The sequence below is a fragment of the Purpureocillium takamizusanense genome, chromosome 5 (assembly GCF_022605165.1).
Source record: "Purpureocillium takamizusanense chromosome 5, complete sequence".
NCBI classification, from domain to species: Eukaryota; Fungi; Ascomycota; class Sordariomycetes; order Hypocreales; family Ophiocordycipitaceae; genus Purpureocillium; species Purpureocillium takamizusanense.
The window spans coordinates 160,223-186,908 of record NC_063072.1 but is presented as its reverse complement, the minus strand read 5'-3'; the positions used below and the strand labels follow the sequence as shown (position 1 = coordinate 186,908).

General features: G+C 59.8%; 10 protein-coding genes across 10 annotated transcripts; 7 read left to right on the top strand and 3 right to left on the bottom strand.

Moving 5' to 3' along the window:
• Positions 1-439: 439 nt before the first annotated feature.
• Positions 440-2,104, top strand: JDV02_005654 (uncharacterized protein; the record flags this gene model as incomplete). The annotated part of the gene is made up of 1 exon (XM_047986969.1): positions 440-2,104. The coding sequence occupies one exon, from the start codon at positions 440-442 to the stop codon at positions 2,102-2,104; it is 1,665 nt and encodes a 554-aa protein (XP_047842953.1).
• A 1,781-nt stretch (positions 2,105-3,885) lies between these two features.
• On the top strand, positions 3,886-4,752 carry JDV02_005653 (uncharacterized protein; the record flags this gene model as incomplete). Its single annotated transcript, XM_047986968.1, has 1 exon — positions 3,886-4,752. One exon carries the CDS (start codon positions 3,886-3,888, stop codon positions 4,750-4,752), a length of 867 nt encoding a protein of 288 aa, XP_047842952.1.
• A 2,901-nt stretch (positions 4,753-7,653) lies between these two features.
• Positions 7,654-9,157, top strand: JDV02_005652 (uncharacterized protein; the record flags this gene model as incomplete). The annotated part of the gene is made up of 5 exons (XM_047986967.1): positions 7,654-7,981; positions 8,055-8,290; positions 8,344-8,455; positions 8,515-8,793; positions 8,847-9,157. 5 exons carry the CDS (start codon positions 7,654-7,656, stop codon positions 9,155-9,157), a joined length of 1,266 nt encoding a protein of 421 aa, XP_047842951.1.
• Positions 9,158-9,401: 244 nt separating this feature from the next.
• JDV02_005651 (uncharacterized protein) lies at positions 9,402-9,851 on the bottom strand (the record flags this gene model as incomplete). Its single annotated transcript, XM_047986966.1, has 3 exons — positions 9,402-9,472; positions 9,539-9,641; positions 9,699-9,851. 3 exons carry the CDS (start codon positions 9,849-9,851, stop codon positions 9,402-9,404), a joined length of 327 nt encoding a protein of 108 aa, XP_047842950.1.
• Positions 9,852-12,893: 3,042 nt separating this feature from the next.
• Positions 12,894-14,048, top strand: JDV02_005650 (uncharacterized protein; the record flags this gene model as incomplete). The annotated part of the gene is made up of 2 exons (XM_047986965.1): positions 12,894-13,857; positions 13,927-14,048. The coding sequence occupies 2 exons, from the start codon at positions 12,894-12,896 to the stop codon at positions 14,046-14,048; spliced, it is 1,086 nt and encodes a 361-aa protein (XP_047842949.1).
• A 1,267-nt stretch (positions 14,049-15,315) lies between these two features.
• Positions 15,316-17,118, bottom strand: MRPL35 (mitochondrial 54S ribosomal protein YmL35). The gene is made up of 2 exons (XM_047986964.1): positions 16,447-17,118; positions 15,316-16,337 (listed from the first exon to the last, which is right to left on the bottom strand). Exons 1-2 carry the CDS (start codon positions 17,036-17,038, stop codon positions 15,520-15,522), a joined length of 1,410 nt encoding a protein of 469 aa, XP_047842948.1. The 5' UTR covers positions 17,039-17,118; the 3' UTR covers positions 15,316-15,519.
• A 186-nt stretch (positions 17,119-17,304) lies between these two features.
• On the top strand, positions 17,305-18,781 carry yml6 (54S ribosomal protein yml6, mitochondrial). Its single transcript, XM_047986963.1, has 3 exons — positions 17,305-17,511; positions 17,583-17,730; positions 17,810-18,781. Exons 1-3 carry the CDS (start codon positions 17,446-17,448, stop codon positions 18,577-18,579), a joined length of 984 nt encoding a protein of 327 aa, XP_047842947.1. The 5' UTR covers positions 17,305-17,445; the 3' UTR covers positions 18,580-18,781.
• A 15-nt stretch (positions 18,782-18,796) lies between these two features.
• On the bottom strand, positions 18,797-21,146 carry PGS1 (CDP-diacylglycerol--glycerol-3-phosphate 1-phosphatidyltransferase). The gene is made up of 3 exons (XM_047986962.1): positions 20,730-21,146; positions 20,236-20,585; positions 18,797-20,139 (listed from the first exon to the last, which is right to left on the bottom strand). The coding sequence occupies exons 1-3, from the start codon at positions 21,006-21,008 to the stop codon at positions 19,143-19,145; spliced, it is 1,626 nt and encodes a 541-aa protein (XP_047842946.1). The 5' UTR covers positions 21,009-21,146; the 3' UTR covers positions 18,797-19,142.
• A 1,386-nt stretch (positions 21,147-22,532) lies between these two features.
• On the top strand, positions 22,533-23,093 carry JDV02_005646 (uncharacterized protein; the record flags this gene model as incomplete). The annotated part of the gene is made up of 1 exon (XM_047986961.1): positions 22,533-23,093. One exon carries the CDS (start codon positions 22,533-22,535, stop codon positions 23,091-23,093), a length of 561 nt encoding a protein of 186 aa, XP_047842945.1.
• A 2,610-nt stretch (positions 23,094-25,703) lies between these two features.
• Positions 25,704-26,559, top strand: JDV02_005645 (uncharacterized protein; the record flags this gene model as incomplete). The annotated part of the gene is made up of 2 exons (XM_047986960.1): positions 25,704-25,983; positions 26,099-26,559. The coding sequence occupies 2 exons, from the start codon at positions 25,704-25,706 to the stop codon at positions 26,557-26,559; spliced, it is 741 nt and encodes a 246-aa protein (XP_047842944.1).
• Positions 26,560-26,686: the final 127 nt, after the last annotated feature.

Here is a 26,686-nt window from a genome sequence, read left to right as displayed (position 1 = left end):
CTGCGTCCGCACGGTCGATGATGATACGTACGTAGGTTCGTACGGAGTGTTGCCGGGGATGTGGATTGGCTGCGTGGAAGGAGCCGAGAGTCTAGGTATGTGGATGATGATGATGATGGGGGGACGGGGGAGGGGGGAGGGGGGGGAAGGAGGAGGGATGACGACGATGGGGTTGATGAGCCGCGGAGAAGATGAGCCGCACGCAGAGGGTAGAGGGCTGATGGATGGATGGCATGGGAGGGGTATATAAGATGTAGGAGACGCCGCGCCTTGTGTAGGAGACGCTGCGATGGTAATCTGCTAATTACATACATACCTGACGACCCGACAGCACGAGTCCGCGTTGCAGTACAGCAACAAGACGTTTCATACGACGTATATATATATACATCACGACGGCACCATCGAGAAGGCTTCAACACCAACCATCACCACAACGATGCGCACCCACGCGCTGTCCCTCGCCACGGTGGCGGCAGCCGGCCTCTGCGCCGCCGCCCGGCAGGCGTCCAACTACAACGTCACGGCGTCCGAGGCGCAGGCGCACGACTGCGGGCGCGAGTGCCAGCGGATCCTCGGCCTGACGAACGCGGCGGACCTGGACGTCGTGGGGCGCGACTTTGACTTTGGCTTTTACGAGACGGCGGGCAACTTTTCGAGAAGCGGCAGCAGGCCCGGCGACGTGCTCAAGGTGCAGCCCATGGACCCGGAGGCGCGGACGTTTCGGGCGGGCACGGCGGCGTTCAAGTTCCAGTACGTGACGGTGGATCTGGACGGCGGGCTGGTGCCGGCGACGGGGTTTATTGCGTTTCCGTACTCGCCTGGCATGGGGGGTGCTCGTGGCGCCGCGACGGCCGATGACGACGATGACGATGAGAAGAGGAGGAGGAAGCAGCAGCAGCAGCGCAACAACAACACCACCACCAACAACAACACCCCGTACAAGCTCGTCGCGTGGGCGCACGGCACCATCGGCCTCTACGCCGGGTGCGCGCCGTCCAACGGGCCCAACATGTTCGACTACACGAGCTGGCAGCCCCTGACGGCGCGCGGGTACGCCGTCGTGGGCACCGACTACGCTGGGCTGGGCAACAACGCGACGGCGCACAAGTACTGCAGCTTCGACGCGCACGCCACCGACGTCTACTACAGCGTCGTCGCCGCGCGAAAGCTCTTCGGAGGCGGCGGCGGGGCGCTGCTGAGCCGCGAGTGGCTCTCCGTCGGGCACTCCCAGGGCGGCGGCACCGCGTGGAAGCTGGCCGAGAGCGAGCTCGTGCGCCATGATGAGGGTTATTTGGGTAGTGTGGCGCTCTCGCCCGCCACGTACGTCGTCGACATGTTTCTCGGCGGCTTGACCAAGGGGGGAGCAGGAAATAGCAGCAACAGCAACAACACTGGTGGTGGTGGTGGTGATGGCGGGAGCGGCATCGACCGCAACGTCATCAAGTATCCCGGCTACCTGCCCTACCTGCCCCTGGCCGTGGAGCGCGCCAACCCAGCCTTCCGCTCGACGCTGCTGTCGGCGACGATGCGACGGCGCGTGCAGCTCGCCGAGGCCAAGCAGATGTGCTCCAACGCCCTCATGGGCCTGACGTTTGACCTCTTCGCCAACGACGGCCCGCTCGTCAACACCACGGGCGGGATCGCGCACGACGCGCCCTACATGCTCGACTGGCAGGCCCGGCACGCGCCCGCCCTGCCCGGCGCGCGCAGCCCGGCGCCCGTGCTCGTCGTCCAGGGGCTCGCCGACACGTCGGTGCTGGCGCCCACGACGGAGCGCGCCTGGAACGCGAGCTGCGCGGCGGGCAACGCCGTCCACCTGCGCCTGTACCCGGGCGTCGAGCACAGCCCGCTGCCGGCGGCGGCCGAGGCCGAGTGGATGGGCTGGATCGACTGGCGCTTCGCCGGCGGGCGGTATGCTCATGAGACGAAGGAGGGTGACGGCGGCGAAGGCGGCGGCGGCGGTAATGGCAACCTGTGCTCGCGCGTGACGAGGCGCGCGCCGTTTGGCGGCCGGTGGACCAAGACGCCGCCCGAGTTTAGGCTCCCCAAGTTCCTGGGCGGCGGCGGCGGCGGCGACAACAAGACGGCTGGTGAGCTGTGAGTATAAAAGAAAGGGAGGCGGATATATATGAGGCTGGACTGCGTAAATAAATGGTGGTGGAATCGACGTCTACCGTCCGTCTCGCCGACTCGGGGCAGGGGCGTACAGAAATACTGTGCAATACAAAGAGCAAAGGGGATGGACATCCGGGCAAAAGAAAGGAGGGGCCTCAGATATCTCTAGACTGACAATCTGCGAGGAAAGGCGGCGAGACAGCGGAAATTCCCGCACATCGCCGTGTACTACTGCATAGGAACGCCTCGAGGAATGAATGCAAGGCAGTCCCGCCCTCCACGCCGAGCCTTGGGGCATAAAGTTTACCGTGGACTTGGTTCTTCACCTCGAGAGACACACATCGACTTTGACTCTGACAGCCAGCTAAGATGTACGAATACTGGCAGTTGCTCCGGCTCCTGGCGGGAGGCGTCGAGAACTGGCGCTGGCTCCGGCCTTTGCACTCCGCTCTCGAGACTGGTCGCTGCGCGAAGGAGGCTTGTAATACGCTTTCAATGGCGACTTGTCGGAAGCTATGTTCAACTTCAAGTTCTCAGATCCTAGTACTAACGTTACTAGCCGAGCCTGAGGGCGGGGTAAACGGCCCATAGAAATCCTTCGAGCGTCGGACATGGAACTTTGTTCCTCAAGCTGGGTTTCGGAACTTTATTTCTTTGAGCCAGATGTGGTGGATTTTATTAATGCCGGCCGGCCCGCCGTCCCTAATGGCCGAAGGGCTAAGTGAGAACGGGTGTGCATAAACTCGGCGTATGTTATTGGCAATACGAAAAGCGCTGGCATGCACTGCACAAGGCAAGTATATATATCGACCTTGTCTGGTGGGATCACTCGAACATACTTGAGGACGGGAGGAAACGCGTCAGCAAACACGCGCGCGCGGCTTGCTGCTCGGCGTTGGCCCATGGGTGCATGAGAGGTAGTAGTCATCAATTCATGCGAGCTCTAGTACATGGTAGCGAAGCGAGTCTCGTACATGAGGCAGGGGGGGACTTGGGAAGGTACGAACTTTGTAATAGTCCAGGGTTCTCTCTAGAAACCAAGCCCTGACTCCCTACTTTCGTTAAATCTTTCTTTAATGCGTACACGCAAGTAACAAACGTCTTCTATGACCTCGGGGGGGGGGCGAGCGCCATAATACCGCATAGTACAAATATTTGAGCGCGCACATGAAGTGCGCGATAATAAGGCTGCAATGGGATGGCATCACCAAGACGTGTGAAGAATGCTATCATGGTACTAATAACGTCGTGAGACGCCGTGTACAGTTGTGTCTCTGTACAGCATGAATCACAATACACATGCAGGCAGCGAATGCACGAGCCTTCGAGATGCTTCAGCGAAAGCACCCATAGCCAAGGCCGTAGTGGATTCCTTTCTTATGCCGCAACACGCCATAACACACATGCATGTCGTATAGCGCGGGGCCCTTCTGCTGCTCTGAACGCACAATGGGCTGTCGAGTCGGTGATAGGCAAAAACGGCCGGCCCGCTCGCCAGGGCGCCCTCATCCGCCGCTTGATAGTAGCAAATAGACGGCGGGCGAGGGAAGAGCACAGACTTGCCGATGTAATAGAGCTTCGTTGTCATGGGGTGAAGATCCGGCGCGTCTATATCTATATAACCCTCTGACGTCCTGCGTACGACAATCTCAAAAGTGCGCGCTCGACAAGACAATCACACCTTTTTAAAACTTACTACTGCATCTTACTCAATCAAAGGATTTTGTCACACTTTACCCAGGCGCAAAAGGAGCTCCCATCGACACCATGAAGCCCGCCCTCTTCCTGCTCTTCTCCGGCGCGGCCCTGAGCGTCAAGACCAAGAAGCCGTGGTTCCCCACGCCAGAACCCGTGATATTCGAAGATGGAGGGCGTTCTTACGGCTACTCAGAGTGTCAACATCCCCGGGTGGACGAGAAGGCGTGCGGCACCGAAGTGGTTTGCGAAATGTACCTCCGGGACCTGGACGGCAGCTTGTTCTATCCATATACCAACGATGACTACCCGAGCCGCAAGGCATGCCTGGAAGACCACGCCCCCAACCCCAACCGCACAAGCAGCAGCACGGTCTTGCAGCCCTGGCGGGAGCCCAGCCCCAGCTGCCAGAAGCAAGTATGCACCGCGGCCAACATCCACCGGCACTTCCACGGCTACTGCGGCACGGCAAAGTACTGCCGGCTCTTTGAGGATCCCGCCGTGCGCGCGACCTCGGATGCCCCGTACCAGAGCGAAAGCGAATGCCTCGCCGCCCACGAGACCCGCGAAGACGCCCTCGCCAGGTCCGCCGGGAAGACGGGCATCATGGAGTTCTTGACCCCTCCCTGCCCGGAGATCGAGCCGTCGCTCAGGGAGGACTTCATCGGGACCGTCAAGTACTGCCATTGGTTCTGGAGCCCGCTCTGGCGGAGCCACGCTTGGAAAGGCCAGGGGAAGAAGTACGCGTCCGAGGAGGACTGCCTCAGGGACCGCAGCGTGTACATTGAGAAGGCCAAGAACGATGCGGTCGAGAGGCCCGTGCCGGAGACCCCTCCGCCCAGCGAGCCTGTGAAGAGAAGCTCCGCCGACGGATTTGTCATGAGCGGGCCGACGTTCGGCCTCGCCAACCGCCAGAGGGGACGCCGTGTCCGTCTTTGAGATGGGGGCTGCTGCCGGCCGCACTCTTCCTACCTTCCTCCTTCTTGCGCTACTCACGACGACGACGAAGCCCGCCGGGAAGGGGTATATGGTGAACTACCAACGATCACCAACGGCCGGGAGGCGAGTATGTGAGTAGTGAGCACAGAGAGGGCGCAAGGGCGGAGAGATCCCGTCACAAGACTAAATGATTCAACGAGAAAAAGATGCAGTGCCGCAAAAGCTCTGAGTGGAGTGAGACACTGTGTGGTTGTGGTGGATGTTAGAAGGAGGCAGGTCTGGTACTCGCTTATCTTGCCTGCTAGATAATCTCCAACCATCTTCGTTGAGCACTTTGACGGCGCGTAGCATGTAGACTGATGTGTGTCCAGCGTATGGCTCTTGAAACGTGCTGACCTTTTGTTTTGTGGCCCTGCCTAGCTACTACGAGATGCAAGCGCATGCGCCCAAGGGTGACTGAGTAGAGAAGCAGAAAGAAAGAAAGAATCAAGTCAGGCTTGGAAGGCGCTTGCGACATTGCCCAGACCCCCTAGACACAACGCCCAAGGTCACCTTTCTTTCGTGAATGATCAACTATCATCATCCGACCCTCGTTAAAGTCGGTTTGACGCATTCTTTCCTCTTGCTTCTTGCCAAGTCTACTATCACGTCTGCAGCACTAGCAGCAGCCCGACACTTCAGCAACATTGTCCAAACCCCACAGTCATCGCATCTTGAGCGTCCGCTTCATCCGTCCCCGCCAAGTGCGGAACCAAAACGAGGTAAGAACAAGAAGACTCGGCAAGCGGCGGCGTTGGCGCCCTCTACCTACCGCCAGCCGCCCTTAACCGACTTGTTCTTCTTCTTCTTCTTCTTCACATTCCCTCTGCAGCTTCTCTTTCTTATCTTCTTTGTCATTGACCCAAAGTCTCAAGCACCCTCAATGCCAAGACCACCTTCCACACACGCACCCACCCACAAACCCACCTCAAACTCTTCCAAACTTCCAAGGGACCAAAGGATACTGAGTCTTCTTAGGCCCAACATAGCATGTACCAAGCTTTCGCCATCTCTATTGGGTGGGTGCGGGGACCCCATGCATCCACCCACCCGGCCAAGTGAGTAGCGTACCGAGAAAGAAAACCTGAATCTAGGCCTTGAGTCTATATGCCCGATTTAGAAATATATATCTCAAGCTTGGTGGCGTCTCCTTCCCCCTCTTCAATACACGCGGCCCGTCTCGACCATCTATCTATCTCTCTATCTAGCAGGTCGCTACTCCATCTGTATGTGCCCACGAGCTTCTGCATGAAGACCCGACGGCATACTAGTACCGCTGGCTGGGCTCATACATATTGCTTGCAGTTCAGTCGCAGACGGGGATACACAGACGTCGGACAAGTAAATCAGCGTAGCGGTTCTGGGAGGCAGACGCTATTGTCACCACCCTCGCCGGCAGGTTAGGTGCGGGGGCATGCTATGCATACAAACAAGCCAAGCGCCATGCCGACCAAGAATCTGCCCTACCTATGCTTTCTATGCCCCCCTCCCCCGGCCCGGCAATCTATCTAGTATCGAGTTCGGTGCCGACTCCGTCTCGCGGCCCGTCGCCGCCCATCCATCTACTATCTATCTAGCAGTTCGCTCCTACGTACGTACATACGTACAGTAGGTCCTCTATGCTACGGGCTCCTGCTGTACGAGAACCGCACCGCACAATGGCGCCTCATATGTCCCTTCTGGTGCGGCCGCAGACGGGTCGGACACACAGACAAACGTCGCACGCGTAATCAGCGCAAGCGGTCGTGCCCGGGAGACGGCTGGCGATTCCCGAGTGCGACCGTCAAGAAATGACGTCCGCGTTCCGAGGTTCGGGCGACAGGACGGGACGGGACGGCGTAAGCTCCTTCTCCCCTACTCCCTCGCTCGCTCCCTCACAGCAAAGCAGTGCCGCGTCAAGCCCTCCCAGACGCCCACCCAAAACACAAACAGACAAGAAAAGATCAGCGTCCGAGAAACACTCAAGCTAAAACGAACCGTCGTTGAAATGTAGGTCGTCTCAAAGGCTCTGGGGCCTTATCTATGCATACCCCGGCCCCGGTTCCCAATCCGGCAGGTCGCAAGGCGGCGCGCCCTAGGCGATCGGCAGTTGGATGGCGGCGCGTTGACGATTGCGGGGACGGGCGGGCATTGCCCCGGAGACGCCAAGTATAGAAACGGACCGCTTCTCCTGTCGATTCGAGAAGGTCGCTTCCAAAATCCGGGACGAGATGGGCCCGGAATCTTGTTCGTTACTGGTCCCAGCTGAGCAATCCCCCCATGACACCCTCCCCTCGCCACCCTTCTTCCCCCTTTGCAAGTATTACGTTACGTAGTAGATGTCATGTAAGATTCCGACCTCCGCTGCATCATGCAAAGGGAAAAAAAGTTCCTGCCGGCATCAGTCGAGTGCCACAGGGGGGGGGGTTCCACCCCAAAAGGGGAAGGTTACGGAGCTCGCGGGCTCGCTGACCTGCTCAACACGGCAAAGACGCGACCGTTCAGTTTGCGCATGCTTGGCCATGTTCTTGCGTGATGACGAGTGCAAGTAGTACACGTAGTAGCATCTGTGATGCCTAAGCGGCTCGCAGCGTCAGACAACTCGTCTGATGATCACGGGTGCGACCCAGGCGTTGAAGAATAAAGGCTCGCGGCCCCCGCCCTCACTAGAGCAGGGCGGTCTGAGCTGCCCCGAGTCTTCGGCTTCAGCGCGTGTCGAATCCGTCTGGACCATCGTCGTCTTCTTCCAATCCCTCGTCCGACCACTAACAAGGTGTCGGAGTTAAGCCTACTCCTGTGAAGAAGCAGAAAGCGAGTGTGGTGTGGAGAGCGGGTCCCCGAGCATAGAAGGAGAGAGAATAGTTGTTGAAGACGCCCGTCGACATGAAGTCGCTCGCCGCCCTCGCCTCCCTGCTGGCCGTCGCCACGGCGGCCGTCCCGCAGGGCACGCCTACCAAGGCCTCGTACGACGGCCACAAAGTCTTCCGCGTCATGGTCGGCACTAAGCCGCAGCGCGTGACCGACGTCGTCGACCGGCTCGGCCTCAGCTTCTGGCAGGAACCCACGCGCAAGGGCGCCTTTGCCGACGTGGCGGTGCCGCCGGCCCGCGTCGACGAGTTCCGCAAGGAGCTACAGGGTCTCGAGCTCATCACCATGCACGAGGACCTCGGCAAGTCGATTGCCGATGAGGGCGTCTTCCACATCTATGCCGGTTAGTTGTCGAGGGCTCTGTGCGCCCAACGCCCAGGTAATTCTGCGTGCTGACCATCCGTCCTCTCTTGCAGAGGGCTCGGCCAACTCGACGTGGTTCAACTCGTACCACGCGTACAGTGACCATCTGCAGTTCATCAACGACCTGGCGTCCAAAAACCCGAGCAACGCCGAGGTCGTGACGTCGGGCAAGTCGCTGGAGGGCAACTCCATCACCGGCATCCACTTCTGGGGCAGCGCCGGCAAGGGCAAGAAGCCCGCCGTAGTGTTGCACGGCACCGTCCACGCGCGCGAATGGATTGCTTCCATGGTCAGTTGAGGCCTGGACCACATGCATTCAGAAGCAAAGCTTACCGGAACCAGGTTGTCGAGTACTTTGCCGACACCCTCCTGGGCGGGTACAAGAATGACAACGGCATCAAGGCCCTTGTGGACAAGTACGACTTTTACTTGTTCCCCATTGTCAACCCTGATGGTGAGCTCCTGCCCCTTTGCGTCTGTATCGTAGCAAGTTGTTCACGCCAAGTCGAACAGGTTTCAAGTATACGCAGACGCGCGACCGCATGTGGCGCAAGAACCGGCAGCGCACCGCGGGCTCCAGTTGCCTCGGCCACGACATCAACCGCAACTGGCCGTACAAGTGGAATGGCCCCGGCTCGTCGACGGACCCGTGCGCCGAGAGCTTCCGAGGCGCGTCGCAGGGCGACGCGCCTGAGACCCAAGCACTGTCAGGCTTCCTCAAGCAGGTCAAAAGCGCCCAGGGGCTGAAGCTGTACATTGACTACCACTCGTACTCGCAACTGTTTATGACTCGTGAGTGTTGACATACCCCACGCGTACCAGAGCAGATGGCTGACAAGAAGCAGCGTACGGATACACGTGCGATGGTGTACCACCAAACAACGACGAGCTGCAGTCGCTGGCCCGCGGCGCTGTGGCTGCCATTCGCTCAGTGCACGGCCTCTCGTTCGATTACGGCCCTATCTGCACGACAATCTACCAGGCGTCGGGTAGCAGTGTCGACTACGTTGCCGACGTGGTCAAGGGCGAATACACCTTTACGTCGGAGCTCCGCGACACGGGCCGGTACGGCTTCGTGTTGCCGCCGGACCAGATTGTGCCGAGCGGCGAGGAGGCGTTTGCGGGCTTCAAGTATCTGCTGGAGAATATGAAGTAGGCTGAGTTTGGGTGAAAAGTGCATGATGGGGGCCGCAGAACTGTGTTGTGTTGCGCATTGTAAATACTGCTTTTGTAAATGGACAATCGTGCTGTGACCCCGATCGCGTCCATGCTGGTGCATACAGTCGCCAATAAGAGTAGAAGAAGCATCACCGTTACAGTGGGGAGAAAAAGCAGGATGTCGTGACAATTCGTAATCCGTCTATAAACTCGTACATGGTACCGCTGTTGCGCCGATAAGACTATGCGTCGGCGCCAAAGATGTCCTTGTGTCGATGCGTCGCTTCGACGACGGCTGAGCATAGACCAAAGTCTGCAAATTGTCAGCGGCATTCGCCGTGCATGAATCAAACCAGAGTGTACGATCTGGGCTACGCACCGACTCCTGGGCCGAGGTCTCGCGAGCTCAGGACCTTGACAGAAAGGTCGGGCTGAACTTTGCCGATGACCTGGACGGCATTGCCGTTGACGAGATGCGCGTCCTACCATGGTGAGCTTCTGTCATCTTGTCGGTGGGGCAGTAAACAGGTAAAGCATACCCTGTTCAAGGCAATCGTGACGATTCCATCGGCATCAATGGTGGCCTGGTCGCCACGCAGCTGCGTCACCTTGCCAACAATGGTCACGAGGCGGCCTGTGAAGCTGTCGAGGTAGGCGGCGGTGATGCGAGGGGACGCGAGTTGTTCAGCCATTGTGGCGTCGTGTCGCAATTGTGATGCGTGGGTGATGAGGCTTGGGAACGTCGCAATTCGTGAACTGAAGCTCAAGACCCCCCCCCCCCTCGTCTGCCTCTCGACGCGTCGCGGGTTGGCGGACCAGAGGCGCGTGAGCACGTGACATTATGGTCACCTGACTGGCGGCTCAGAAACGTGAGACAACGCCCTCCGTCTCTCCCCCGCCCCTCACCCACCCCCTCTTCTCTGCCGCCCCCGCTTTGTGCGCCGCAGGACCTCGACAAGGCGGCCCGCCAACCCCGACCTGGTCCAAGCACAGCGCACGCAGTGGCGACACCCGGATCGAGATCGGTCTTCCTCCCCAGCGTTCGGAGCTCCTCCGCCCGCCCCAGTGGATTGCGCAGGCTTGCTTGGCTTGTTGGCTTGGCCGCCGGCTGGGCTGGATGGCTGGCTGATGGCTCCCTCCCAGTGCGTATCAAACATTGCGCCCTTCGCGTTGGGCCATCGCCTGTCCCGTCACGCTGCCGTGGCCGATCCTGCCTGCCGTCCAATTACTCAACAGGCCAGCACTCCGTGATGGCGACGACTCGCATCATGCTTGAATCATGGGCTTTGGGATGCCCCTGGGCGCTCCGTGTCAAGGGACGGCACCCCTGGAAGGACAATGTGACGTATACTGACCCGGCCTTGTCAGCCGGTTATAAGCACGACGATCAGTGTCAGATGATGGGCCCAGTTTCCCATGCTCGCAGTCATGGGGAAAGTCGGCATCGTCGATGTGGCATTTCAGAAGCCGGTTCTGAAGGATCTTGCACAGCACACAGGTCGCCACCTGCTCAGCTGCGCAATCCTAGGCGTCATCTGGGGTGATGGCCTACGAAGTACGTTGTCTCAGCATGCGTGCCTGGCACTCATGCTTTCTTGCCCTTCCCTTTGATGGTTGTGGCCAACCGACTCGGCACGGCGTCGTCTCGCGGCGTACATCAAGCAGTGAGTTTCACTCTGGCTCGCAGCAAGCTTGCCAAGCCGCCGCAACCGACGGGACTGCAGCTCCATTTGGTACGGCGTAGGGCACATAGTTACAACGTCGCCCAGCACCGCACCGAGGGAGTTTCGCCCGCCGACAGACGAGCGCGCTGCAGAAGACGCCAGATGTCGTGGCCAGCGCCCCTAGCGGGCAGACAAATTAAGGTTTGTAGCCACGGGTGGGCTCACCAGTGTCCAGCCGACAGTGTCAGTATCTCCACCTCTTTCAGCCAGACGAGCGGGGCCGTACATACGATGTTGTGCTGCTGGGACGCCATGCAGACGCCAAAAAATGCCGGATGCATCGACGAAGTAAACTGTACGTGAGAACGGAGCCGACCTGCAGGCCGCAACTGCCCATGCCGCCAAGAGGGGAGGGCCCGCCCGCCTCCTCGCTCGCCGGGCGCAAGAGTTTGCCGTCGACTTTGCCGTCGAACTGGGTCGCGAGTTCCAGAGAGAAAGCGAGAGAGAGAGCGAGACAGTGAGAGTCGATCGCTGGGTCCCACGGGAGAGCGTCCGCGCTCGCCGCGTGGTTTGCTCCGGCGCCGCCGCGTCAGGGTGCTGATCAGTTACTCTGTGGACAAGCACATCGACATTATGTGGCGGGGCAATCCATCACTATAAACGAAGCCCATCAGGTAACAGGACCAGACAGCCCCTGTCATCTGCGTCGAGGCATTGCTCAGCTCAGCTTGCCAGCCAGCCAGCATCGCCTGTAGCATGCGGTGCCCGTTGCTAACTAACGGTAGCCGCAAGGGCGGTGTTAAGACTCGAAAATCGAATTGCATTCCGTCGCCGTTTTGACACCAAAGAGGCCGGCGCGGAGCACCTTGGCCCACTACACACAGTAGTATCTGGCAACCACCCCCAGGAAGAAAAGCTCCTGCCGCGCCCGGTACCTTGACAAACAAGCTTCGGTTCCAAGTCTCCGATGCGAGAGTGCGAAGCCGTCCTCCCACCCTTGCCTTGCCTTGCCTGCACATGCCTGTCCTGCCCTGTGTCAGGCCACGCCAGCTTCGTTCGGCATTGGCCCCCCCTCCCTCCACAAGCTCTCAACTCAAGCAGGTTGGCTTCGCTTCGTTTTGGTTTGGTGGGAAGCCAAACGGTCGCAGCCACCACCAGCGGCTCCCCGCTCTGCTCGCCGTGGTGCCATGGCAGCCCATCCTTCCTGCCGCCGGGCCTGGGTTTGATCATATGCATCGGCCCATGTCGGTCGGTGCTTGCTCGCTCGCTCGCTCTACAGAGCACAGCACAGCACGCACAGTATAGCCTAGCAGGCAGACAGTCTTGCCGTGCAACCGCGTGTATATGTATACTGTACCAGAGCAGCCGGCGGTACTTGGCTGCCCGTGCCGCGTGCCCCGGCCGGCCCATGTATCTGCGACAAAAGCCCCTCCTTTCCGCTTGCCGGAAGTGAGTCGTTTGAAGCTCACTCGCTCGCTCAGCTGCGGAGATGGCGGGCTGGAGCTTCCCAGGCCAGGCCGAATAAAACCAAGTCGCCCTCCAACAAGTGCCCGCCCGGCCATGTGTGTCAAGTCAAGCAGACAAATCGTGTGCCATGCCATCTATCCGTCCGTGACACAAGCCGATAGATACACTTTCCATCCTCGTCAAACCACAGCAACCTCTCAGCATACTCGCATCATCCTCGTCTTACCCTTCGGCTGCTTGCTCCCCCCTCTCACTCCCGCTTGCGACGACGACCGTGTAAGCGTCCCGTGGACGGCCTAGAACGGTCGAGGGCATCCAGGTGCATCAACAGGCACCAGCAGCAACAGCAACCACAACAACAACAACAACAACGATTGCCGGCACCACCACCACTGCTCCTCCGCCTCCGGATCGCGCGGATTGCATCGCCTTGCGTCCCATATCAACCCGCTTCGTCGAGTCTCATCCCGTTGCGCACCCGCTACCGGCGCACCGCCATTGATCGGCCGCCCGCTTGCGCCCTTCGACACACCGGGTCTGCCCAGCTTGCTGCACCGCATCTAATCCCAGAGTCGAGTGTTTCCAAAAGACGCACCAACTGGCATGGCCACGGCGATACACGTGCCAAGAGACCAGTCGCAGCAAAAACTCCCATTACCTTCTCAGCAGCAGCAGCCACAGTGCACCATGGTCACCATGCAGCAACAAATGGACGATGACATGCTCATCGATCCGCGCATGGCTCTGCCCCTATACGGCATCAAGTCGACAGACAAGGATGCCGCCAGCGACTCCCCGAGCCAGTTCATGATGACCCCGCGCATGTTCGCCTCGGACAATGACGACGCTTTTGACAACACCGTCGACTTCCTGTTGCAAGACGCTGCTGAAGCCGCCGACACGGGAGGCAGCCTTGAAACGGCGGCACCGCACATCATATCGCCACCCGAAACCGTATCTCACAGCACACCCCCTTCGGAAGTGGCGCCCGCAGAAGCCGCGGCACCCTCCTCCAAGAAGACGTCGACTTCATCGTCATCAGCGACGCCGACGACAAGGGCGAGTAAACGAAAGCGCACTCGCGCCGCAACCGCCGCCGACAGCGACAACGGTGGCAACAACAAGCGCGCAGCTCAGCAATCGGCCTCTGCCTCTACAACGTCGGCAACGCCCAAGCGAGGGTCCGAGTCGCGAGGCGGGGACGCCAAACGCACGCACTGCCTCGAGCGCAACCGCATCGCCGCCAGCAAATGCCGCGAGAAGAAGAAGCAGTGGGTGCACGACCTCGAGGCGCGCAAGTCGGAGCTCGAGGCCCAGCACGCGGGCCTGCACGCCGAGTTGGCGAGTCTCACCGATGAGGTGACGCAGATCAAGAACTACCTAATGGACCACGCCAGCTGTGGCGATGCCAATATCGACCTATGGATTGAGAATGAGGCGCTGCGCTTTGTCCATCGCAGCGTCAACGGGCCAGCCCAGTCGCAACCGCAGCAACAAGTCGATGTCGGCGCGAGCCGCCACTCCAGCATCGGCAGTCTGGCCTCTACGGCAATTCACAGCCGCAATGGTGAGAATGCAGACGGCGTCCCTTTGTATCGTTCACGTACACGTATCGACTAACGCGGGCATGGCAAAGACTCCATCGGGCAAGCATCCACGGCGCAAACGGACGAGTCGAGTCTCCCATCGCCGATACTCAAGACGGAGCCCATCAACTACGACTACATGCCCGAGGAGATGTTCCAGGACGCGACTTGAGAAGGTACATGCTAGCAGCGCGCGACGGCGTCGAGAAGAACACCACGCAGAAGGAGAACAGAGCAGATTGCCGACAAGAATTTGTACCACCAAGCAAAACGACAGGAGAGATACCACCATCGGGCAACGTGGGGAGTCGGCGCTGAGCCACGAAAAAAGATGAGGACGTCTGGCACGCACGTATTGGCAGAGGAAGAATCATTGGGAAAACGATCTTACGAACTACGACATTTTTTGACAGAACAACACACACACGATGCGCCCACAAAAAGGGCAGCCAGACGGGTGCTGGAGCCTCACGGCCTAGGAGGGGGACGGATCGACGGCGAACGCAGTGGCGGCGGCGGCCGGGCAGGCACGGCCCGCCGCTGACATGCTTGCTCAGACGATTCATCTCCATATTTCTTATAGCCCCTTTCCTTTCAATCGAGTGGCGCGGGCGGTTTCTGAAAAAAATTTCGGTACGCGGGTTGAACTGTCATTTCTGCTTAATCCATGGGGCCACGCGGAACCCGAGGCCACGCGAGGAAAGGGACATGCGTTTGGACTTTTCTTTGCTGCGTGGGACGGCGTTGGGCGGCTCGGAAGGAACTTGACCCCACGGACGCCGTGACGGGTTCTCTTTCATATCTTCCCTTTTTTTTGGTCTTCCTTTTCAACTCTACGGAGAAAAAACAGTATGTAGCGCGGGTAATGTCTTTTTTTGGGGGGGCTGGCGTGGACTGGGTCCGTCCGCACGCGGATCTTATGATGTGTATCCGACCGACCCCTGTGAGCGGGAAGGCCCTGTGACAAGGAATGAAGGAGGGAAAAGGGGAGGGAGGGAAAGGAGAAAGGTTGGATTAAATGCCCTAGCTTCCGTGGGGCTAGAAGAAAAGGCCCAAGTTGGGGTAGTAAGTAGGTAGGTACTTGGTAGGGTAAGTAGGCAAAGGTACTAGGAAAGAAGAAGTTACTCGGGTACTGTAGTCTGAGTGATTGTGTCCCCCCCCTAGGTTGTTCTGAAGATACTTGGGGCGAATCATGGGGATGAGGAAACGGAGTTGGGGTGTTTTTACGTGTATCTGTGTGTACCTCTCCATGTGTGTCCCCTCCACGTCCATCTGCCAACAACGAATGTGACTGGCCTTGCATGGACAATAAACAGGCAGATGGAATGACGGATGACCGGACTGATGTGCTTGAATCATGTACATGTGTATAGACTTGACGTATCGATGATGATGGGGCCATGGCGGTTATGGATGGATGACTTGTTTGGATGAGCATCCATGTCTACGCGGAGATGAACCTCCTTCTAGTTACATGTACATACATACATACATACATGCCCAACCCCCGGCGAGGCGGCAACACAACACCGACTGACTGACTGACTCACTTGACATAGTTGTAGTTGTAGTAGTAATAGTAGTACCATCTATCGTACACGGACCAACAACGCACGCTCGACGACATGAGCGGCTCCACCGCTCTACCTCTTCTTGATCCAGCCGCGGGCGTTGGAGATGCCCCTGATGCGCTTGGTGTACTTCCAGAGGTGGCGGTACTTGGGGCCCTGGCGCTTGGCCTCCCAGCCGCGGGGCTTGACGGGGGGCTTGAGGCTGCGGACGCGCATGGGCCGCAGCTCGACGTCGGCGCCGGGGAGGGCGTGGCGGGCCATGACGTCGGCGGTGTTGTCGTCCCAGACGGAGCGGAACATGGTGAAGCCAAAGGGGGCGAGGGCGAACTTGTCGCGCAGGGACTTGAGGGAGAAGCCGTCGCGGGGCAGGGTGGCGAGGGCGTCGACGTCGAGGGGCTCGCCGGGGCGCTGCTCGAACAGGACGATGGCGAGGCGGTGGTAGGGGCTGCCCTTTTGGGCGGCCGGGGGCAGCCAGGGGAGGGCGAGCTGGCCGGCGTGGCCGCGGGCGCCGACGCGGGCGAGGGGCAGGGAGCCGCTCGTGGGGCTGAGGGGCACGTTGGCGGCGAGGAAGTGGCAGCGCTTGGAAAAGGCGTCGGCGTCGAGGTCGGGGACGTCGGCGTCGACGACGGCGACGGTGACGAGGCGCTCGCCGCGGTCAAATAGCTGGATGCGCAGGCGCGGGGCGAGCTCGCTGACGGCGCTGTCGACAATGGCGCCGGGCGACACCTTGGCGCGGCGGAAGAAGAGCTGCACGTCGGCCGTGGGGTCCAGCTTGGGCAGCAGGTCGGGGACGATGCTGAACTGCTTGATGCGCTGGACGATGAGGCGGCGGTCGTAGGCGCGCCACTTTTTCTCGGCATAGTAGCGGTAGATGGGCTTGTTCATGTCGCCTGATCCACGTCAGTTAGTCGGGGTTGTCCTTGCCGACTCTGTACAAGGCACGTTATATGTGCAAAGTCCACCCTGTCCAGAGACAAGTGAAGGATGGGGGAAACGCACCCAACCCGTCCTCGAAGCGCTTCTTGACCAGTGGGTCGTTTGCGTCGGCCAGGATCTTGAGGCGGTCGACGTGCCTGCGCAGACTGGCAAGGCGCGTGTCGCGCATGCGCTGGCCGCCGCGCATGGCCGCCGGATCCGCAGCCTCGAGGCGGGCGATGCGGCCCAGCTGGGAGCCAATCTGGGCCAGCTTGTCGGCGCGGTCGGCGGCGAGGATAGCGCGGGCCTCCTGGAAGGCCTGGTAGGGGAGCTGCTCGAAGGGCAGGGCGACGCCCCCCATGGTGCTGCGCAGGGCGACGCGGCGGCGGCGCGAGCCTATGGGCATCTTGCCGGCCTTGATGAGCGGAGCCTCGAACTGCGGCAGGACGGTGTCGGGGTCGAGATCGAGAGGAGAGGGTTCGGCGGCGGCTGTCGTCGAGAAGGATAAGGAGGAGGACGAGGGTGATGATGAGGATGGCGGTGGTGGTGCTGTTGAGGACGATGATGGTGACGAGGGAGCTTGCTCCTGCAGCTGCTGTCGGGCTGTCGTAGCAAAGCTGCGCAGCGGCAGCAATTGCCGTGCGAGCGGCCTCGCGACGGCCCCGCACCGCGACATGCTGGACACCCCCGAGTTGGTGAGTGTATGTGCCGCGTGACGGATGGATGGTGGTTGCTCGTCAGTTTCCAAATGGTGTTTTGTTGCGAGACGCCCGAAGCCAAAGCCCAGAAAAAAAGCTGGTCAGGGTCAGTGGATGTCGTGGGCCCACAAATCGGCACGAAGCGGGACGAATTATTGGCTGGATGCCTTCCGGTCACGATTTTCGACCTCCAATCGGCAGGAGCAGCTTGCAGAAGCGACTTGAGCAAAAACTCCAAAGAAACATCGCCGCTGCATCATCATCACATCACCACAAAAGCAACCTCACAACCGCGGCCTCGTCAGGGGCTAACGAACCGATACGAGCGCGTGCGAGTTTTGAAGGCGACCCGAAGACGATCGCACCACACACACGCAGGAGGAGCATGGCCTCAAGACGAGCCAGCTGTCTGGCCGAGGCCATGACGGGCCTCAGGCTCTCGCCGTCAAAGGTTGGTCTCGCTTAGCCATCCACAGTCCGCTCCCAATGGCTTCAATCAGATCGCTGACAGCCCTTCCGCAGTCGTCTTTCTCTTCTTCTCTCACTCTCCGCCAGCCTGCTTCTCGATCCATGGCTACCGAGGCCGCATGGTCGTCACCACCACCCGCGCGGGACTCGATGACGCGCTCCGCCTCGGGCACGCAGTCTATCCTCCAGTCGTGGAATCCGGGTACGTCTCGCCAGCCCCAGGGGAAAAGAGAACAGGAAGGGGGGAAAAAGACACAACTTGCTGACGTTAGGTGCCCCAGTGTCCACCGTTCCCGTCACCGTCCACGCCTTCCCCTCGCTCGAGCCCACCGCCCTCGACCACCACCCCGTCTCGCACCTCCACCTCCCCCTGCGGCGCGACCTCCTCCACGCCGCCATCGTCTACGAGGGTTCCCACACGCGCCAGGGCACCGCCTCGTCCAAGACGCGCTACGAGGTGCACGGCTCCCACCGCAAGGTCCGCCCGCAAAAGGGCACCGGCCACGCCCGCCTCGGCTCCAAGCAGAGCCCCGTCCTGCGCGGCGGCGGCAAGACGTTCGGCCCCCACCCGCGCGACTTCGGCATCGGCCTCAACCGCAAGGTCTACGACAAGGCCTGGCGCACCGCCCTGAGCTACCGCTACCGCCGCGGCGAGCTGCTCGTCTGCGAGGACGCCGGCCTGCGCCTCGACATGCCCCGCGACTTTGAGCTCGTCGCCGACAGGTACCTCCGCGACGGCATGCGCGAGGCCTACCTCGAAAAGTACATGGGCGGCGTGCTCGCCCGCCTCGGGCTCGGCCGCGCCGACGGCCGCACGCTCTTCGTCACGGGCGGCGACAGCGACGTCGGCAGGCTGGGCGAGGCCATGGCGCAGGTGCCCTGGGACGGCCGCGTCCTCGACATTGATGACGTAGACGTCAAGGACCTGCTCGAGATGGGCAAGGTGGTCATGGAGCGCGCCGTCCTGCGCGAGATGCTGGCCCGGCACCAGAGCGACCTGGTGAGCCGCGTCTTTGTTCAGGGGGTGCCGCAGCAGCAGCAGCAGCAGTAGCGGTAGCGGTGGAGCTACAAGGAGAGGAGGCCAGCAGCAGGGGGGACTAGCAGCTCCGAAACGGTCAGCACGGAGTGGGTGGCGTATGCAGAGCCGCCTATAGATGCCTTGCGTAGGTACTATCGGCATGCAAAGGCTGTGTACTGTATCATATACATCACATGTAGCTATAAAAAGAGAGCAAATGACGCATGTTTTACAGGCCATCACCCCCGGTGGTGTCGCTCACGCCCTTTTCTTCGTGGCCGGCTCATGATGCAGAGCCACAATAGCCAACTGACTTGCTATGGAGTCTATCCAGGGGTATCACTCATGCATCTACCTGTCTGACGCCCACGCACTCGCGCGTGTCTCTATGTACTTTCTATACTCCCTACTATACCAGAGCTAAGGGGATGCTCATGATCAACGCCGTTTCCACTGTAATACCATGTGGGCACCGTTCATCTGCTCCGCACTGCTCTGCTCTGAGCGCACCGGTTTGTATGCATACGTACTCTGCCACCGTTTTCCAAGCTTCTCGCTTTGGCTCAGCGCCTCTCGGTTCACAGCGCCTCTCCTCCTCACAGCGCGCCGCCCACCAGCTGCACGATCCACATGGCGATGCGCACCTTGAGCCCGACGCGGCGGTCGTTGCGCGCAAAGTCGTCGCGCGTGACCGTCCGCGCGTGCTCCTGCAGCCAGCGCTCCTCCTCGGCGAGGCGCCGGCGCAGGTCCGCGTCGCGCGTCACCACGAGCGCGCCGACCTCAAGGTCGAGCGAGTAACTGCGGCGCGTGTAGTTGGAGCTGCCGACGAGGGTCATGGCCGGGCCGTCGCCACCGCCGTCGCCGTCGGGCATGGTGACCCAGAGGCCCTTTGCGTGGTACGTCCAGCCGCCCGGGCGGCCCGCCGTGCCTTGGCGCCACTCCTTGAGGGCGATGGCCGCGGGGCCGACGTCGCGGCCGGCGCGGTGCACGGCGTGCACGAAGCGGCGCGCGAGCAGCACGTACGCGTCGGGCAGCAGGCCCGAGACGCCCTTGCTGCGGTAGAAGCCGTTGGCCTCGGGCGCGGCGGTGATGACCACGTTGCGCGACGACGCCGTCTCGAGGAGCAGCTTGCTGAGCGACGGGGCCGGATTGAAGTAGCCGGCCGTAAAGGTCCACGAAGAGCCCGCGTACTGCGGCTGGGCGAGGCGCTCGAGAATGCGCGTGACGACGGGCAGCTCCGTCGACGTGTCCGGGCGCATCACCTGCGACATTTGCGCGAGCATGTACACCCGCGTGTCGGGGAGGTTGCCTGTCGAGTCTGCCCGGCCTGATGTGGCGGGCGGCGATATCAGGCGCTCCAGAGTCGCCGTCGTGCTCTTGACAAAGGCCTTGGGATGCTCCAGCGGCGAGGGCGCCGAATTGGTTTCCGGCCAGGTCAGGGCGAAGCCGGCGGGTTCGTCGGACCGCTCGACGAGGAAGCTAAACGACGCGACGCCGTTGTGGATGTTCCAAAAGTGGTCCGTCACCTGCTTGGACGAGAAGAGGTGGTACCGGTCTTGGCGATTGGTGAAGTAGTCGGTCGACAGGTTGGCGCTGCATGGTCCTCAAGTCAGCGACACGCCGTCCCTCGCCATCGTCGGCGTCGTTGTCATCGCCAGGGGCATAGTTATGAGCCACATCCGCACGTACCCCGAGAGAATAATCTCGTCGTCGACGCCGTACAGCTTCATGTGCTGCAGCCCCCAGCCCTCGTTTATGCGGCGCGGGATGTAGCGCTTGCGCGCGCCCGTCAGGTTCGGGGTGTGATACATGCGCACCTCGACGCGGGGGCCGAACTCGGCGACGAGGGGCGCCAGCAGCGAGGCGCACGACGGGTCCGGGCTCTCGCGGGTGCCGCGCAGCGCGTCCGTCAGGATGCTGAGCGTCAGATCGGGGTTGCGGGCAAGGGCGTCACGCAGCGTGTCGATGAGCTCTCGCTCCGACTTGCCAATGTAGAGTGTCGAGAGGAAGATGCGGTGCTTGGCGTTGCGTATGCGGTCCTACGAGCAAGGCGCAGAGTAGCGGTGTTAGCCGATTCCCTCATCCTTGTGCCATTGCGCACTGCCCGGCTCCCCCGTTCCTTTTTTATTCGGAGCATTAGGGGCGAAAATGAGCTCGGCACTGCACCGTCTCCCGGGTCTCACCTTGAGCGTCTCATAAAAGTCGGAGGGCGTGCGCAGGATGTGAATGTCGCCGCCACGCACGTCGAAGCTCGGCGCCATGCGGTCGAGCTCGCTGACAAAGGGCGCCAGCGCCCCTACAGCGTTTCCCGAGCCCGTCGCAGACGCCGAAGCTGCCGACGACGACGATGATGTCGAGAAGCGCCGGCCGGGCGAGGCGCGGGCGAGGCTCGTCCTCAGCAGGCGGATCGAGGCCGGCCCGCGCGCCTGCGCGACGCAACGGGTGCAGCCCCGGGCCAGCATCGTGGTGCGGCGGCTTCGGACAGCTAGCTGGCTGACTAGCTCGCTGGCTCGCTTGTTCGTGGGATCGTCGAGCAGGCCGAGTCGGCTCGAGCCTGAGTCGCGAGACGTTAGCTGGTACAGCGGATGCGTGGGCCGAAGGGGGCGGAAGCTTTACATGAAGCTCGCCGGGATACTTTTTGGCCCAGCAGCTACGTTAGTTCCTCGGCGACGGGCCGAGATTCATCCGACGGCAAGTACTTCGGATCACCACCAGCATCGCCGCATCGTGTGTCTTGCCTGACGCCTACCATGAACCTTGCAACCAAACTGACTGTACACCTTTGCGGTCAGCACGATCGCGGTTAGTAAGGAATGATTCATCAATGCTGTCATGGATCCAGGGCTTGCAACGTCCCCATCGTCAGTCAGCAAGCATCGGGGCTCGTCCCGCTGCGAAACGACGACCAACCACACAGGATTCAGGACCGGAGCCCTACTCGGTCCTTGTCCGTGTCGACCATCTGAGGCTCTGGGCGTTTGGCTGCCGCTATGGCATCGGACCACCGCTCAATGCGCCGCCCAATCTCACTGACATGCCTCATCTCTATCCGCCCAAGTTCCGTATATTACTTGGTCTCATCTTGATCAGTGGCTGGCGTATATGGCGTCCCCCATCGCGTGCTTTATAACGTAGCATCAAATCATATCCCGTGCAAGCTCCACGTACTATACTTAACCTCCTCCATGGCCCCAGTTTGACCAACGATGCATCCAGAGTTGGCTTCGCAACGCGCGGCTGTCGACGTTTGAGGTATATGGGACTGAGCGTGTTGCCCTGGCGCCCATTATCCGCACCCAGACTTCCACGCTTCGTGATATTAATTGCGTGCGTCCTCATGGCAATATTGGCATCATGCGTCAGGAGACTGACTCTTCCTCGATCAGCAGAACGCACGTAGGCATAACCAGAACATGAATCGCGAGTCGGTTATCCCTCAACTTGGACCTCAATACAGCATCATGCCAATGCGTGCGAGAGTCACTTGTCATTAATACACGCGTAAAGTCTCTAGAAGACCCATCGGTTGCCATTCCCTGGACTAGGGTGTAAAGTTGATCTGGGTACCCGGAGATGGGGTACCCAAAGTGTTCAAATAGGTTATTTGGGCCGTCGAGCCTACCCACGGGTACCCATAGATTTATATTAGATACCTAAAGAATCCACTAGCATCAAACAGTTACTCTTTGGTACCTAAGAGAGACCTAAACTCTGTCTCTAAAATTTTCTGATATCTTTATCTTACTATTATCGACAGTCTCTCCTCTGTGTGCATATAAACCCCCATCGGCTTCGATGTTGGCCTACTCTGGAACTCCTTACTTCACTCAGAACCGACAGAAGCTCAACTATCAGTCATCACTCGACTAGGCTCCTTAAACGCCCCTTGCATCTCTGAATTCAACACTTGTTGTTGCTACTATTACTAGCACTATTTATATCGCCACAACCAAACGTCAATCTCTTTGCAACCTCACACCGACAAGATGAAGGCCACTTTCACCGTCCTCGCTACTCTGCTGGCCTCCGCGGCTGCCGGCTCTCTCGACACACGCCAGAGCGGTCTCACTGTGCCCGAGATGCAGGAGCTCCGCGCCGCGGCCTGCCCCAACATCAGGACCGGCGAACGCGGCAAGTGCGAGGAGACGGCCGACTCGACGATCAAGTCGTGCGTCGAGGCCACGAGCAACCTCAAGGGCAAGAAGAAGGACACGGCCATGAAGTGCGTCAAGGTCATCGGCGAGGTCTGCCCCGAAGAAGACGACGACGAGTGCAGGAAGGAGGCCATTTCCTGCATCTCCGAGCTCACCACCAACAGCGGCCCCGGGGAGGCTCCCTACGCCCTGGGCAAGAACGTCCTGACCGCGTGCATCAACAATGCCAAGAAGGGCAAGAAGCCTACTACCTCCACTGAGGACACGGAGAAGCCCACGACGGGGAAGCCCACGACGGATGAGCCTACGGCGGATGAGCCTGCCGCGGAGGAGACGGGCAACTCAGGCAAGGCCCCCACTCCTTCTTGCGGCGGCTCCAAGCGCCGCGCTTAGAGGTGGACGGCAAGGCCACATGATACGTGTAATAGGAGTGTCCGCTCCTTGGCTTAACGCTGCCTGGCTACGTGGTAGCTCAAGTTGGAATATACATGGTCAATGCAATTCTACTACTACATGTGGTTTTGTGTTACGAACCAAGATATTGGAAGGTCAAAAGCTGTCAAGGATCTCACTCATATACCTCCGGCATCGTAATACAAAATACATGAATTGCGGGACTAGGTCATACATATATCATGCTCAACATTGCCTGTCCCGTGATGATGACATCGACCCATATTGAGTGGCTCCGTGGGTAGTTGTAGCCTACCCAGATTCCATAATTGGTAGTCCAGCCACATGAAGCTCTCGCATCAACCCCCGGAGAAGAACCAGGGGTCCCCGGCTGGCGGCGGCAGATTGTCCTGATTTGTCCCGAGAGAAGCCGATTTGCGTATGCATCGTGGTGTGTATCCATATTGGCCCTGCCCTCCCAAGTGGGCTACAAAAGGAGACTGCGAAACCCTTTAAGCTCAACACTCGTGATGTTTTTCATCCCCCTTTTCCACATTGGAAAGTAAATATCACTCGCGATAATTGATGGGTGTATGCACGCAAGAGGATTCGGGGATGATCGCTTTTGGTGTGGCGCTGTTGTTGCAGCCTACATGCCTCCTCCAAACTGTTCCCAGGGATACTTGCTGCATGTTTCGCTGCTCCGCCCTCCGTTTTAGCTAAAGTCCGTGTGTTGTTAGCCTGCCACGTCAAAAAGCTCGGGGTGGTGAGAGACTGCCTGGCCTTTGGAAGCGCACGAGTAATGAGATGGTGGTGGGGGGGAGGCCGCCTGGGCGATATCGCAACCATGGTTCTGCGCGGCGCAACACGCCAGGGTGACCTTCCCAGTCTCACATCTACCTTGGGTCCCGCTGGGCTGGGTCTGACCTGCAATCCATCGGATCTGTCAGCTTTCAGGGGAAGGACCGAAATGCTGTGCAGAAGCCGGCTACCGCGGCCAGTGTGCTCGTTTCTTCCCAGTAGTCTCAACTTGTACGTGCGATATTCGAGCAAACAAGATGTCAATACCAGGTTGTGCAAGGACGCGTTCCCCCAATTCTCCCAGGCGTCAACCCGGACGGTCAAGCTGGGCCTTACGCCTGGATGTCCCACGCACAACCATTTAGGAAGGTGTCTATCTTTTATTTTTGTACGGAGATTGGTCGACGAAGAGGTCGATAAATGTTTGGTACGTGTGCCGATGTTCCGAGATGTTCATCTGCCGCGCGTTCTGGAACTGTCATGTTGCGACGCTACAACCAGCTTGGCTCTTGCTTCACGAAGGATCACTCTATGTCAGCCGACCAGACTGCTGCTTGACCTGGTCTGACCTGGACAAAAAGGCCCGTCAGACATGAGAGGGGGTGTCTCGCGACAGATATCTGGCAGGGGACGCAAAAAAGTCGTGTTTTGGCGTGCGTCTTGGACCCTGAGATACAGGGTGGCCGTTGAACGTCGGCTTGGATGATACATAACGAAGCTATAGGTATGGTGATTGGAGATGACTTGTATTGACCTTTTGTTTTCTCTTATTCAGCCGGAAAAGGACCTTCTCTATGCACTCATCTGCGACTGTCACTGGAAGCTTGCTCGCGTTTCTAGCACCGAGTGCTGCGTTACGAGGGAGAGCAAACTGCATATACTTTGGATGTTGGGATAAGAAAACACCTTAAGACACCCACAAGACTTGCCCGCTCCATAACACCGAAGTTTTTCATGTACTTTACAGCTCCATGGATTTGCTAAATTGATCGTTTCGCATGGTAAACCCAATCAAATCTAGTGGCTTGTAGCAAAACGAGCAGGTGCGTTTACGAAATCGTGGTTTTCTTTGCTTTCTTCTTTCGGCCTTCTGCGACTACTACGTCCGCTACCAGATAAAGACTAACTAAAAAGTAGGTTCCGTGCTGCGACATCTTCCTTCGCGTCCATCCGGCATCGCGGCATCCCAGCACCTCCCTATATGGTTTTGCAGGCGTATACCCCTGGTCTACCTTTCATCTCGCCCCGGGCCGAAAGCCATCTCCGATCATCGGCTGCCGCTTCACGATGCCCATGCCCACTGCGAGTAATCATGGACCTGAGCCCCCCCTTTCGCCATCGATCGCTGGGTAGAGGCTCGCTCGTGCATGCATGCATGCCGCCGCGCCGGGCTGCTTCCCGTGTGGGGTGCATCGCTACATCTGGGGTAGGAAGGTCGGCAGATTGATGCCTAGCGCGTCCTCCCCATCTGGAGACCTTCCGCTAAGGGCAGGTTGCTGACGGGATCGACCCTTTTTAGTGCATCCGCGGCGCCCAAACCGATCTAGATACCTGAGACGGCCGTGTGAAGAGACGGAAACATCTTGTCACGACGGAGGCCGATCGTTTGATGCATGATGATGCCCTAGAGGGCGAGCAAGCGCAACAATACCGCGCCGCGAGACTGTAGTAGCCATGGGAATAGTCGTAAAAGAATATAAATATATCGTGCCGTGTGCTTCCCTTGTCCGAGGAACCAGCCCAACGCAGTACAGCAGGTCGCGTCGCATGCTTTGAAGACAACGGGAAAGAAAACAAAAACGAAAGACCATGAAGACATCTGCCGCCGTCTGCCTCCTCTCTGCCGTGGCTGGCGTCCTCGCCGTTCCCACCGAGCAGATCGCGCGGGAGGCCAAGAGGCCCTTCTTCGGGGGCCCCTTCAACAAGAACAGGAACGGCAAGAGCTTCAACACCGAGTCGGTGCAGAGCCCGTGGGGCGGCGGCGTGCAAGAGGGCCAGGGCTGGCGCACCGTCACCGGCACGACGGTGATTCCCTCCGTCACGGGCCAGAGCCCCGACGCGGGCGCGGCGGCTTGGGTCGGCATCGATGGTTAGTACACATAGATGCTCGTTTCCCTCCTTTCCCTTTCCCTTCCCCTATCTACTACCCAAAGTCCAGGCCGGAGGATGATGTCCATAAGCTGAAACAACAACGACGAATACAGGCTACTCGTGCCAAAGCGCCATCCTGCAGACCGGCGTCGTCGCATGGGGCGACGGGCGCGTCCAGTCGTGGTACGAGTGGTACCCGGAGCCGCCCGTCTACTACGGCGACCAGCTGGCGGTCAAGGCGGGCGACGAGGTGCGCATGAGCGTCAACGCCACGTCGGGCACGTCGGGCACGTCGACGCTCGAGAACCTCACCACGGGGCAGAGCGTCACCACGCCCTACGATAACATGGGCGAGTCGCTGTGCGGCAGTGACGCCGAGTGGATCATCGAGTTTGGCGGCGGCGCCCAGCAGTTCGCCGACTTTGGCGAGTGGGACATTACCGGCGCGGCGGCCAGCGGCGACAGCGGCCAGGTCGACGCCCAGGGGAGCCGCATCACCAATGTCGAGATTGACGGCCACGTGTACACCAACTGCCAGGCGGACGCGAGGGGCGTCGAGTGTACCTGGCAGTGAAGGGGGGAAGCTGGTGTGCTGGGGTGATGCTGGTGGAAGGGGCTGGGCTTTTGTAAAAGTGGGCTGGATCTACACCGAGGCAGAGTTTACATATGAGAGCAAGAGATGGTGTATCGTGCCCTTGGTA

Coding starts and splice junctions, on each gene's coding strand:
- PGS1 (XM_047986962.1), bottom strand. CDS start 21,008: ATGCTGGCCCGGGGCTGCACCCGTTGCGTCGCGCAGGCGCGCGGGCCG. Junction 20,586..20,729: donor ACTTTTATGAGACGCTCAAG/GTGAGACCCGGG, acceptor CCTTGCTCGTAG/GACCGCATACGCAACGCCAA. Junction 20,140..20,235: donor GACGAGATTATTCTCTCGGG/GTACGTGCGGAT, acceptor AGGACCATGCAG/CGCCAACCTGTCGACCGACT.
- MRPL35 (XM_047986964.1), bottom strand. CDS start 17,038: ATGTCGCGGTGCGGGGCCGTCGCGAGGCCGCTCGCACGGCAATTGCTG. Junction 16,338..16,446: donor GCGCTTCGAGGACGGGTTGG/GTGCGTTTCCCC, acceptor GACGTGGATCAG/GCGACATGAACAAGCCCATC.
- yml6 (XM_047986963.1), top strand. CDS start 17,446: ATGGCCTCAAGACGAGCCAGCTGTCTGGCCGAGGCCATGACGGGCCTC. Junction 17,512..17,582: donor TCAGGCTCTCGCCGTCAAAG/GTTGGTCTCGCT, acceptor GCCCTTCCGCAG/TCGTCTTTCTCTTCTTCTCT. Junction 17,731..17,809: donor CCTCCAGTCGTGGAATCCGG/GTACGTCTCGCC, acceptor TAGGTGCCCCAG/TGTCCACCGTTCCCGTCACC.